Source organism: Momordica charantia (assembly GCF_013281855.1).
Source record: "Momordica charantia cultivar OHB3-1 chromosome 3 unlocalized genomic scaffold, Mcharantia_2.0 BLBB01000003.1, whole genome shotgun sequence".
In the NCBI taxonomy this organism is placed as follows: Eukaryota; Viridiplantae; Streptophyta; class Magnoliopsida; order Cucurbitales; family Cucurbitaceae; genus Momordica; species Momordica charantia.
Window position 1 is genome coordinate 1,947,195 of NW_028275161.1, and position 12,322 is coordinate 1,959,516.

At 32.0% G+C, this 12,322-nt stretch overlaps 2 protein-coding genes across 3 annotated transcripts; one reads left to right on the top strand and one right to left on the bottom strand.

The window, feature by feature from the left end:
• The first annotated feature begins 2,156 nt into the window (after positions 1-2,156).
• Positions 2,157-4,576, top strand: TIM10 (Tim10/DDP family zinc finger protein). Its single transcript, XM_022302211.2, has 6 exons — positions 2,157-2,353; positions 2,451-2,502; positions 2,873-2,925; positions 3,149-3,187; positions 3,335-3,404; positions 4,287-4,576. Exons 2-6 carry the CDS (start codon positions 2,458-2,460, stop codon positions 4,335-4,337), a joined length of 258 nt encoding a protein of 85 aa, XP_022157903.1. The 5' UTR covers positions 2,157-2,353; positions 2,451-2,457; the 3' UTR covers positions 4,338-4,576.
• A 3,116-nt stretch (positions 4,577-7,692) lies between these two features.
• ATIPCS3 (Inositol phosphorylceramide synthase 3) lies at positions 7,693-11,827 on the bottom strand. Of its 2 annotated transcripts, XM_022302210.2 has the most exons (11): positions 11,380-11,826; positions 11,204-11,293; positions 10,511-10,597; positions 10,142-10,210; positions 9,955-10,035; positions 9,167-9,238; positions 8,978-9,038; positions 8,775-8,877; positions 8,535-8,630; positions 8,398-8,444; positions 7,693-8,300 (listed from the first exon to the last, which is right to left on the bottom strand). In XM_022302210.2, the coding sequence occupies exons 1-11, from the start codon at positions 11,410-11,412 to the stop codon at positions 8,176-8,178; spliced, it is 864 nt and encodes a 287-aa protein (XP_022157902.1). In that variant the 5' UTR covers positions 11,413-11,826; the 3' UTR covers positions 7,693-8,175. The 2 variants fall into 2 exon arrangements, with proteins under 2 accessions (XP_022157902.1, XP_087978082.1); XM_088121956.1 differs by lacking the exon at positions 10,142-10,210 and having other exon boundaries at positions 11,380-11,827.
• Between the last annotated feature and the right edge of the window lie 495 nt (positions 11,828-12,322).

The following is a 12,322-nucleotide window of genomic DNA, read 5'->3' on the forward strand; positions in this document are numbered from 1 at the left end:
CTCAATCCCATCCCAAATTCCATTTTTTACATAATAAATATATACTTTATTAACTATTTTACTAAATTAAGAATAAATATTAAACATTTTAAAAAATAGTTGTTTATCTTTGTAATAATAATTTTGATATATTTACTACTCTTTCTTACTTTTTTAAATTATAAAAATAATTAAAATATTTATTAAACCGATAATTTTTCCCATCTCCATACCCAAACGAGCTAATATTCCTCAACCAGAGCATCTCGATCCTCGAAATCAGAGAATGGGGTGGGGACAGAGTGATATGAATCTCCAACATATTCTAAGAAAAATAAATCAACTCAAACTTCATTCAAGACAAAAGCATCAATTATGGAACTCAAGTTCATGATATTTTAAATGAGGCTTTATTTAATCCTATATGGTTACAAAACTCTTGGTTTGCTGATTGCAATATTAATTCTCGAATTTATGGTGTCTCTTTATGTTTTTAAGTTTTAAGACTTTTCATTTACCTTTTTTTGTTACAATTAGTTAATAGTTATCTATGACATTGATTGGCTTGAGTGTTCCAACCCTTCTAATGATCCTATGTTACTTTAGGGACTATTTTAGAGGTTATATATAGTAATGTATGTCAAGTTTGAGAATATATAATTGGGATGTAATGAAATTAGCCTTTGATTCTTTTAGCTAAAAGTTAATGTATTTTGTCATCTTGTGATAACTTGCATGTTTAGGATAATTCAAATAAAATTTGATCTATCTTGCTTGTGGAGTGATTTGAGTCTCAAACAGGAACAAGTTTTCTTACCTTAAGATATTCGATAAAAAAAGTAATCCAGTTTTTTTTTTTTTTTTTTTTTTTACTTTCTTTGGGTTGATTACATAATCGGTTTTTATGAGTTTTGTTTGTTAGCAAGGTTCTTAAGTCAAAGTCTCAAGAGTTCTTAACACATGGACTAAAAATATCCACGAGGACAAGGATGGAAAAGCATGCCTGACTCCTGCCTCATATTATTGTCATCTTTACCTAAATTTTCTCTCTCTAGCATATCTCTTAACACCTTTCTAACATTTTTAAATTAGAAAACGAAGAAGGATTATCAAACATGTTTGGTTTTTTATTTTTAAAAAACAAAAAAGAGTTTATAAAACCTATATGGTTTTTGTTTTTCAAAAACTGAAAACTAAAAATAGAAAACAGAAAAATCAAAAACAAAAAATAAAAATCATTACCAAATATATATTATTAATTTCAAAACTTTTCCTAGATTTTGAAAATGTTTTTAAGCTGTAGATGTAAAACAAAGAAATACATAGGTGGTGAAAGTAAAAGTAATGTTCACAAGTTTAATTTTCAAAAACTAAAACTAAAAATCAAACAAGGCCCGAAGAAAAAAAATTGTATTTGGTTAATAAAATCAAACCGAGTTCGCTCCTTATTCCTCCAACAGCTACTCCAACCACCTGAGCCAACTTCAGTTTATTGAAAACGAAAAATCAATGCCAACATGAACCTGGCCTAAGGTATATTGCTTTTCTTCAAAAACTCAAGATTTAATTACACATTTTCATTTGTGGTATTGGAAATGCTAAAAATGTGTGAAGATGAAAGGGGGTTTGGGAGGTTGGGTGGTGCGAAATTGGGATGGTGTTATTATCCTTGCGGATAATTAGTCCGTGGGCACCCCAAAAAGTGTGAAGATGTTGGAGACCTTGGCCATATTGGGGGAATGGAGAAATTTGCTTGGGCGGGTGGCTTACCCAATTTAAGTAGAGTTTGATTCGGTTGAAGTGGTGAAATTGCTTTGAAGGGAAGAAGATGATCTCACTGAAATTGTATGGGTTATCGATGAAATCTCGAACTTGAAGAATCCTTATGGTGTTTTCTGTTTTAGCAAGGTGGATAAATATGGCAATTTTTGTGCCTACTCTCTTGCGCCTCTTGAGATTGAGGAAAGTAATTGTTGGAAGTTCAATATCCCAGAGTGGCCGACTATCTTGGTCCCTCGAGATTGTTCTACTATTTCTCAAACGAAGTGTTGGTTTTTTTTTTTTTTTTTAAAAAGAAATGCTAAAAATCAATTTTCAACCGGTTCGGTTGACATATTGGACATCGGTTCGGTTGTACAAAATCACCTTCACCACTTGAATGAATTGAAATAAATTATTCTTCCCTTTAAGTTTAAACCTAAAAAAGAATCTCCAGTTTCCTAAAACCCTAGCCATTTCATCGTGTACCAGGAACTTTGCAGTGGGGTTTTGCGTCCTCCATCAGCGACTCATCAGATTTTTCAAATCGAGCTACCGAACCCGATTAAAGACAGAGCTACGGATCTATAAATTTTTCATTGGCGGTTCATACGAAGTAAGTTTGTCCGAATCGTCTACTCTGCTAGTTCTAATCGAATTTTTCGTTTCTGGTGGGTAATTGAGTTTTTGGGATGTGGTTTTGCTTGATTCAGAGTCTCAATGGCTTCTCCTAACGATGTGCCGTCGGCTTTGGACAAGGAACAGGTTGGTTTTTCTGTCTTTGCGAGGTTTTTAATTTTCTTCTCTCGTTGTAAATTTTAGCATTGATTTGGGATATTGGTATTGGGTTCAGTTCATTACAAGTATCCCAGATCTAGTGTGGAATCTGTGTTCTTTTTGCGGCGGGTTCCTCCAAATTGGACAATTAAATTTTCATTAATTTCAAGTCTGCTCTCATGAGGCAACTGGTGTTCACGCATTAATATGTTCATCTCTGTCCATTTAAAGTGATGAATATGTTGAATTTATTAGTTTCTGCCAAAATCTTACCATGCAGATATATCTGAAATGTAGTTATAAGTTCACAATTACCATCATAAATTGATTTTAATTTTTAAGTTTTGCATTTGAGCAGATATTTGGTATGGCAGAAAAGGAGATGGAATATCGAGTTGAACTGTTCAACAAGTAGGTTTTATTACATTACTCTTTTTTTTTTTAGCTTTTTAATAAAAATATTTGGAAAATGAGAGATAACATAAGCCTATCATTGAAAACGTTAAATTCTTGTATTCTATAACTTTGTCATTGTGTCCTGGGGAAAGATTCTAAATCTATCGCCTTCTTGAGCTTCATTCTTTTACCTTCTTTGTGGGGCTGACCTATATGCCTTTGGTTTTCTGTCTTTCAGGCTTACACACACATGTTTTAACAAATGCGTTGACAAGAAGTACAGTCCTCTTCTTGAAATCCTTTTCAATTTCTTTCGGTTGTAGTTTTGGAATTATAATCAATTATTTCTCATGTTAGTTCTATCACATGCATTTTTTAAATTATGCATGGTTTTTTGTCATTTAACAATTGCTCTCTTTTTCAGGTACAAGGAATCTGAGCTGAATATGGGTGAAAATAGTTGTATTGATCGCTGTGTTTCCAAGTATTGGCAAGTAAGCTGATTTCTACCTTTAAATATGCTCTTTATGCCTTTCAGTTTATGAGATGTACGTTGATCAAATAATACATGAACATTTGTATTGTATTCCATCTGATAAAATTCGAATTACAGTCTTTTGTTATGTCTGAAAGTACGGAGTCGGAGTCAAATTCATGAAGCTCATATTGTCCTTATTCATATCTTTCATAATATCATATTTAAATAAAATTTTATTGTTTTTTGAAGGAAATTTAGATGGATGTACCCGGTACGTTTTATGGTCCCTGTTATGTTTTTGTTCACTTGCTATCTTCACTTCCATACTCGTTATGGATATGGTAAAACCAATCATATTTGACTTCGAGTCAAGGATGTGCATTTGGCAAATGAAACAAGGCGTCTTTTTGATAAAATGGAAGTCATCGGCAATATAATTCACCTTATTATTAGCCTGGGATTTCTGGAGATTGTTAAAACACTCACTCCTGTCCAAAGTTTAGGAATTCATACAGATTTCATATTTTTCTTTTCTCACTACAGGATGGCTAGCTATGTTCTATATATTTTTTAATTCAGTGATGAACTCTAGACTCATAAATTAGTTGTTCCCTCGAAAATATTTATATGATAGGATTGTTTCTGTACTGTTTTGTGGGGGATTTGGATTGAGAGGGATAATAGCATCTTTATAAGGTGAAGAGATCTAGGGAGTATGTATGGTAGCTTATTAGATTTTAGTACTTCCATATGGGGTCAGTTTCTAAGTCTTTTTTTTATATAGAATGTCTTTGCTTGAACTTGCATTACCTTTCGTTGTTGACTACTCGACCCCATCTTAGTGATGAAACTTTTGTATTTCGTTTATTGTATTAATTCTTAGTTTGCCATACTTCAGGTAACCAATTTAATCGGCCAGCTACTCGGCTCTGGTAGGCCTCCAATGTGAATTGAATCGCAATCTGAATAATTGGTTTGGTGAGTTGGGAATGACAGAACTTTGGTTTATGCATTTTTTTGTCAAATTAATTCTCTCTATCTCACAAAATAACTTATTTTTGTTGTTCAAGAAAGCACTGATAAATGGCACATTCTAGTCAAATGGTATAGTTCACCATTTACTATGATTTTTATTTTTTTGTCTGGAAAATATGAGATTGAGTCGAGATACCATTTTTCCTTGCTCAACATCATACTACACTTCGGAGAACCAAGTTTCCTCGTAACTTTTGCCAATTTTTGAATTTCTGTGTAAAAATAAAGGTTAAACCAAATTTAGTTGGACTTTTCCTCTTGGACTTTCATTCGTCAGCTTTTCTATATATTTCGATAATTAATGTTTGAGATATATAAAATAAATGAAGTTATAGGCAGGGTTCTAAATGTTCGCCAGACAAGTCGACGACATGTTGAGGAAATATTGATTTTTTATTTATTTTTTTTGCCGTGAATCCCTAAGTGGTTGAGAAAATTTGGATCCAAATGGTGGCCTTCTAATTAGTTGAGATTTAGAGGGAGGTCTCTTGTTTTTCCAGAGAAATTTTGGATTGAAAAGTTTGGATTCGAATCTTTAAAAAATAATGATTTCTATTCTAGACATCTTTTCAGTTTTCTGTAAATTTAAAGCTTCTGGAAGAGAAAAAAGAAAAGTCAAAAATTGATATGGGGCATTTTCTATTTTTTTTAAAGAAATTAAAGTTAAATTCTTATCTTTTTGGTTAAAAAAGAATAAAACAAACCAACAAACGTTAAGTTAAATTTGAATATAAAAAATCTAACAAAATCTTAAAGAAATAGATTATAAGAAATTGATTTAAGAAAAACAAATTTTAAATTAAATTTAACTAAAGGATCGATTTAAAAAAATTTAATTTAATTGATCAAATCTACAAACAAATAAAAGAAAATCAATTTAAATAATTATTATTAAATTTGAATTTATTAATTCAAATAATTTTTATATATGTATATGAAATGACATTTCCATAAGTATATACTTGTTAGTTACAGGTTAATTTAACTATGATGAGAAGTCTTATTTATTAATTCAAAAAAATTGCATCAATATCTATAATTTCTGTGATTTTTTTCGAAATATTTATCGACATCGACATATGGATAGGTGTCAACTCAAACTCACTCTGTGTTAAAACTTTCACAAGGACAGGTAATTAACATTGACGATTATGCTTATAACTTTTTTATTAAAGAAAAAAGTATTTGTATTCAATTATTTAATTTAAATAATTAAATTTTAAATATTTAATATTGATTTAATATTAAAAGTTAATAAAACATATCTCCAACTAAAACTCGATCGGGGGGGAGGGCTAGGGTAAGTTAAGGGGGGACAGCGTAAGTGAGCGAATGTGTGTAAGCCTAGTCAAAGATGACTGTTCTAGGCGGGGCGGGCCACCCACCTTCGAATGGTGTTGGTCCTACGGACCGTGAACGGATTCTCCTCTGGCCTCTGGATACGTCAGAACCGCATAAGTTCATCGGGGTGGAGCACGGTCCGCCAAAATCGGTATAGGTTAGGTGCTATTGATGGAACATGGTAAGCAACGATTTTGACCAACCCCAATTTTATTATTCACCAACTTTTCCTATGGGCATTAATTTCATTCTATGAATTTTGTACTCCTCCCTAATATGGTAGAACAAAATCTTAGCATGAGTTAGTATTTTTTAAAGTTTAATCTCAGATTAGTTTTTGAGGGCATAAATTTTAATTTTTACTTTAGTTTTGGTTAAATCTCGGGTTAGTTGTCGGAAGTTTCTTTTCCTACCCCTACCATGTTCTAAATGGAGATCCATGTCAAGGAGAATGATAGTTGCTAATCAGATTTAGGTTTGAATTATGAAGAACTAAAAAAAAATAATAATAATAATAAAAGTCCCTCGTGAATAAAGGTTGTTGGTCATTTTTATTTCTTTATTCACCACTAAAGTCCTTGTTCTGGGTAGATCCACTAGCTTTGAAATTAGACTTCGATTGTAACTATTTCCTTTTTGTTTTTTATTTTTGAAAATTATGCTCGTTTATTCAAACGGATAGTTTTACCTTTCTTTAAAACCCATTTAAATTCTTATCTAAATTTCAGAAACAAAAACAAAATTTTGAAGACTATTTTTCTTTAGTTTAGATTTTGAAATGCTTCCCTGCAAAATTAAAGTAGTATTTACAAATTTTATTTTAAAAAATAAAAAATAGAAAATAAAATAGTAATGAAATGGGATTGTAGGGTTAAAAAAATGAATTTCCTGTTTGGTTATCTTCCCTTATGATAATGACGTGAATTATGTTAAATAGAAAGTTTAACTCATAAATTGAATCTATATAATTTAAAATTAGGAAGGTGAGCCTACGTTTGATATTCAAAATATACAAAAACAAAAATTAGCTAGCAAATTAGAAATAGGAGACTCTTCTTTTTTTCTTGACAGGAAATTAGAAATAGGAGACTTAACTACAAAATTATAAGAATTGCCAGCTTGGAATCTATTTAACATAAATAAAAATCGGACATCATTTTAGTTCTAAATTACTATTAGAAAAAAAGCTATATTTTAAAGTTCAAATTAAAAAATTCTTCACATTTCCCGATGTCGGTCTCAATTTCATAAATAATATCAGTAAAATGTCAATGTCAATAGGTATATCTGAAAAAATTCCGAAAAAAAATAATTCATAAAAAATACTTAAACTAACAATGTTACATTTCCAAAATAAATTAAAATTTATTAATATAAATATAATAATACAATGATGTTATGGTAATATTTTTTATATTTGATTGATTTTTTTACAATTCTATGAAAATGACAATTCAAGCTCATAGACATAAAAGTATTGATGGAAATGTCGACATCTGATGCCCTGATATAAATTCCTAACAAAGATATGTTAGGTAAACCGACAAATTAAATAAATCCAAGCTGTTCAAACTCACCTTTTTAGGCTATACACTAATAAATAGTAACTCCATAAACTAAACATAGATTATATGATCACAAATCACCAATCCAAACATAGACTTATAGCTTTAATCACCAATCCAAACATAGACTTATAGCTTTAAACCAAAGGCCCAAGAGACAAAATTGAAGGTTTATCCTACTCATGATACAAACATAATAAATAGTTTAATTGGTTAAAATATTGATTATAAACCAAAAGGTCAGAGGATCGGATCTCTCTTGAACTAAAAAAAAGAATAAATAAATAACAACTATATATTTTTTCCACATTGTAGTATAATTGATCAAGAACTAATAATTAACAGTCATATTTTAGCACTAAGTGAACAAAATCTACTTGAATCTACCCTTAATTGATCATTTTCTTGACTTCTTATGATGTTGGTTATCATTTGAACCAAATTTAGAGTAAAAATCTGACTGGATCTCCATCTGACTAGTTGACTACTTTACAAAATTTAACTAGGAAAGGAAAAAAAAATCAATTGGAACAGAATGAATTTTTTCTTTCTGAAAGAAAAAACTGCACTGTATTCAGATCCTAGCAAAACAACACAGCCTATAATTACAGGATGGCCATCAGTTCAAGATTCCATTTCCAACTTTCCAAACGGCATCACAGCTATCTTCAGCCCATGCCTTTGCTTACCCTCTCTATGCTGTTAGTCTCTTCCTGTCTAAGTCACTAAGATCATCCCTATCTGAAATTCTCAACTGACATGCCCCGGCCCCGACCTTTCCATATAAAGAAAGGGCTAAAAAGAAAATCATTACCAGAGACATTCACAACTTTTCATTCATCTTCTTCAATGAGTAATTCCCACAGAATTTCCATTCACAAGCCTGTGAAGCTCTTCCTTGTCCTTGCTATCCTTGGAGCTCAATGGAAGAAGCGAAGGTGATACGGTGCCAGAAGGCCTCTCGGGCAACTCTGTAAACGAAAGGGTTAAAAGAAGTAGTTTTACTACTTCTATATAAGAGGTAATGATCAACTTGAGTATAATAGAGAGAGTTGTTACAGTTCAAACCTGGCAACTTTCTGTCGACAAAAAATGTAACCAAATTTACAGTATACCTGCAGGCAAGGCAAAAATGATAAATAACTTTGACAAGTAAACTTAAACCATATTCGACAATTCCAATTAAGATGGAATCTTCGAGTTACCAAGCAACAATGACATCTACTGTATAATGCTTGCGAGACGCTAAGATGAGGATGCTCTGAATTACACAAAGAAGCCAAGCAAGTATTTTGACAAATCTGCAAGGATGAGTTCCGATTATGTTCAACTGGGTATATTATGAATCAAATACATAGCCAGGAAGAGACTTAGTTCATCCATTAAGACATATCAGAGACGAAAACAGCATATGAAAGAGCACGAATCGTGATAATTGTGAATACCTTGCCATTCCATATTTATGATATGTGCGAGTAAACACTAAAGAAAATATCATGTGGGATGAAAATATCAAATCTCCACAGCCGTAATTGAGCCCTCTTGGAACTGCACATTAATTTAAAAATGATAAGCACGATTTAAAAGACCATCTTATGGAGGCATATAACTGAGGCAAAATGGAAGGCCCAAGTCACATGTGACAGACAGTTGATTAGCAGAACTTCAACTACGCTATCTGGAGGAGGCAGCTTGGCAAGTTTTGAGCCCTGAAACGGCGTGATTATTTAATTTTAGAATATTTTAAGATCAACAAGTGTATTAACATTGATTGCTACGGGCATCAGTATCAGAAGGCTGAAAAGTATGCATTGATATTATACGTCACTTCATTTACCTCACGACAATGGTAGTTGGGACCAGGAAGCTGGGTTGAATAGAATGTGATTATCCTCAGGAACTGACAAGCCTTGTAAAGGTCAAAGGCATTTAAAACAGAGTAAACCCTGTTACTTAACAGATATAAGCAGAAAAGAAGATGAATAACTTTGTTTCCACTGTTCATCATTCGTAACAAAAGTGAAAACTGAATTTGGAAATAGACAAGACAGTAAATCTAAAGACAACTGTTCTGTGAGGGAAAAAAAAACGTGTAGACATAGAAGCAAAGACTAATGTATTATAAAGAAAATTCAATGAACAAAAAGTTAGCTACACCATCAATTTTTTAATCTCCATGAGTGTTCAATCTCATGGGACATGGACAATTGCCTAACCGGCTAATCCTAATACATTTAAGTACCAAGGAAATTTGTAGAACATTAATTTCAAGGTAGATGGCTACCATGGTTTGAACCCATTTCTTCTAGACCATTTTCTTTTTCCATTGACACTATGTAACTACTAGGTCAACCTATTGTGGTTAACTACATCATCGTTTAAATATCCTAAGTTTCTAACCAGTCAACTTGATATCTTAATTAACCAACAGCCTCTTGGATGAAATGATCGAAGCCAGAAGTGTTGAGCGAGAGAAATGATTCTAAGCACCATTTTGTTCTTCAGGAAATGTTCATTCCAATAAAGATGTAATAAACCATAGCTTATATTCATTAAGAATCCATGAAAGAGTAGAAACTTGAAGGAAAATTAGTGAGCGAGGGAGATGGTGATATTTATACGTACAACTAAATAGGCAAGAACCCTGCACCATATCAGAACTGTATAGATCTTTTTGCTCTGGAAAACGAAAGGGTGCAGTGTCCACTGTAACATAACAGTATATTTAGACAAAGAATCCTCTTCAGAACATGAAATCAGTAACATAATAACAAGCATAATATCCAGTAAAGATTAAAGCAAGAGGACTTACCAACACAAAAGAAAAAAAGATAAAGAAGAAGACAGTCTCACTAATATAAGCTTTGTCTTCACCGAGTTCCTAAGTAAGAATCCAAAGAAAGAAAACTTAATCTAAGTTTTGTGATAGAACCCGAACTAGAAATATATTGAAATATAACAAAATATAAGAACTACAATAACTACCAAGTATACCATGCTACCAGTTGCCCACCTTCATCCTTTTCCCTCTCTTTTCCCCTCACTTTGTTCATAACCCAAACTCCCTAATCCAATTACTAATATACTCTTAGTATGCTAATAATATTCTCAACCTATCATAATAGCAATCCTATTATTTTAAATTGGAATTAAAGGGTTTCATACTAAAAGTAGTACCCACTTGAAGAAGAAAGTATCCAGTGTCCTGGAGTGTTGGCCCGGGCCGGTGCAAGTAATGAACTCCATGAGCAGCCAAACCATGGATATACTGCAAAACAGAATCAATCAAATAAGAAATTCGTACAAGAAAGGACTGTATACATTATGTCATACTTTTCAAATCAAAGACCATCATTTCAACCAACTACAGCTTATAGCTTAGCAGAAGTTCAGTGCCATCGTTTATTCAGGTTTAACAAACTTGCCATCCAAAAACCCCATTTACATAATAATTTAGTGTTCAATTATTCAAAATAATCATTTGTAAGTGTTGAAAGAGACAATTCTTTGTCATACATAAGAAGATAATGCCTCACATCATCACTTCCATTACAGCTCCAAACTATTAGTTCAAAAGTTGAATATGAAAATGCCAATGGAATAGTTATTACAAAAGCCAATTCCGAAACTATAATTTAGGCAAAAATATATAAATAAGTAAATTATCCGATCGGATTTCTGGCACGACTAGAGCTAATATAGATTGAAAAAAAAAATGCAGAACAGTAAATCATTTTGCAGTGATCTTGAGAAGATGAGAAACGCTCTTTAATCTTTCGCAACGGTTACAATAGAAAAAATAATCAAAACGAAGGGATTCGACAAAAATAAATCAGAAATCAAAGCATTTATAAAAGAACGTGAGAGATCAAACCTGAAAGAAAATGCCGGCAAGGATATATTTCCAGCTTTCGGCAAGAAGCGAAGCTTCTATGGACGTTTCGGCGCATATTTTTCTCCATAGCTTCACAAATTTTCATGAATCAACCATCTAAAGAAAAAATTAAATCGAAAGCGAAGAACGAGAAAGCCTATATGAAAGGGGGGAACCTTGGAAGCTTCTCGAGCAACGTGAAGAGGCATTGTTGAAATCAAAATTAAAGCTCGTCATAAAAGAAATCATAACAACAACAACAACCTCGCACCGAAGAAAGAAGCAGTAAAACGAATACGAATCAAGATATGAAACATAACACCGCGATTCGAGTTGAAATTTGAAAAGGAAAAATAACAAGAATTCGAAATCGGAATCATGATTCTATTTTCTACAATAATTTTAAATTCAGTCAATGCAGATTTCTATCCAATCTGAACCCAAATCCCGCGAAACTCTCCCCCCCTCTCTCTCTCTGTGAAACGACAAGGAGAGAGACGCCATTGGAGAAGAAAATTTGAAACAGGTGGGAGAAGGATTGAGGCGCGGAGAAGAAAACGGAGCTGCTCATATTGTTGTAATTTTGAGAAGATGGATATCAAACACAGGAACATGCATAATCAATTTTTTTCCCCTCTCTTGATAAAGAAATTTATAGTAAATCAATGATAATGTCAAAGGTCTATATTAGTGTAATTTTATTCCAATCTTTTTTTATATTTTGTCGATTTTTGTTAGTACAATATGTATCGAACCCACAACTTCTTGATTGGAGATATATACCAATTATTAAGCTGCTCACTTTGACGTCAACGAATATTTAATACTATGTATTAAAGTTTAAATATTATTTTCCTCAAATATTTTTTTACTATGATATATTTTCGTCCTTATATTTCAAAATATTTATTTTTAATATTTTAGTTCATTTTAATCTCTCCCTTAAAAACATCTATTTTGATCCTTATATTAAAATAATTATTTTGATATTTATTTTCATTTTTATCTAATTTCTTTGAATTACGATTTTTGTAGGACACTTCATACCCAATAATTTGTATCAGGTATTTCTTCTAGTGTCCATAAAAGAAAGCAATTCGTAGAGAAAGAGAGAGAGCG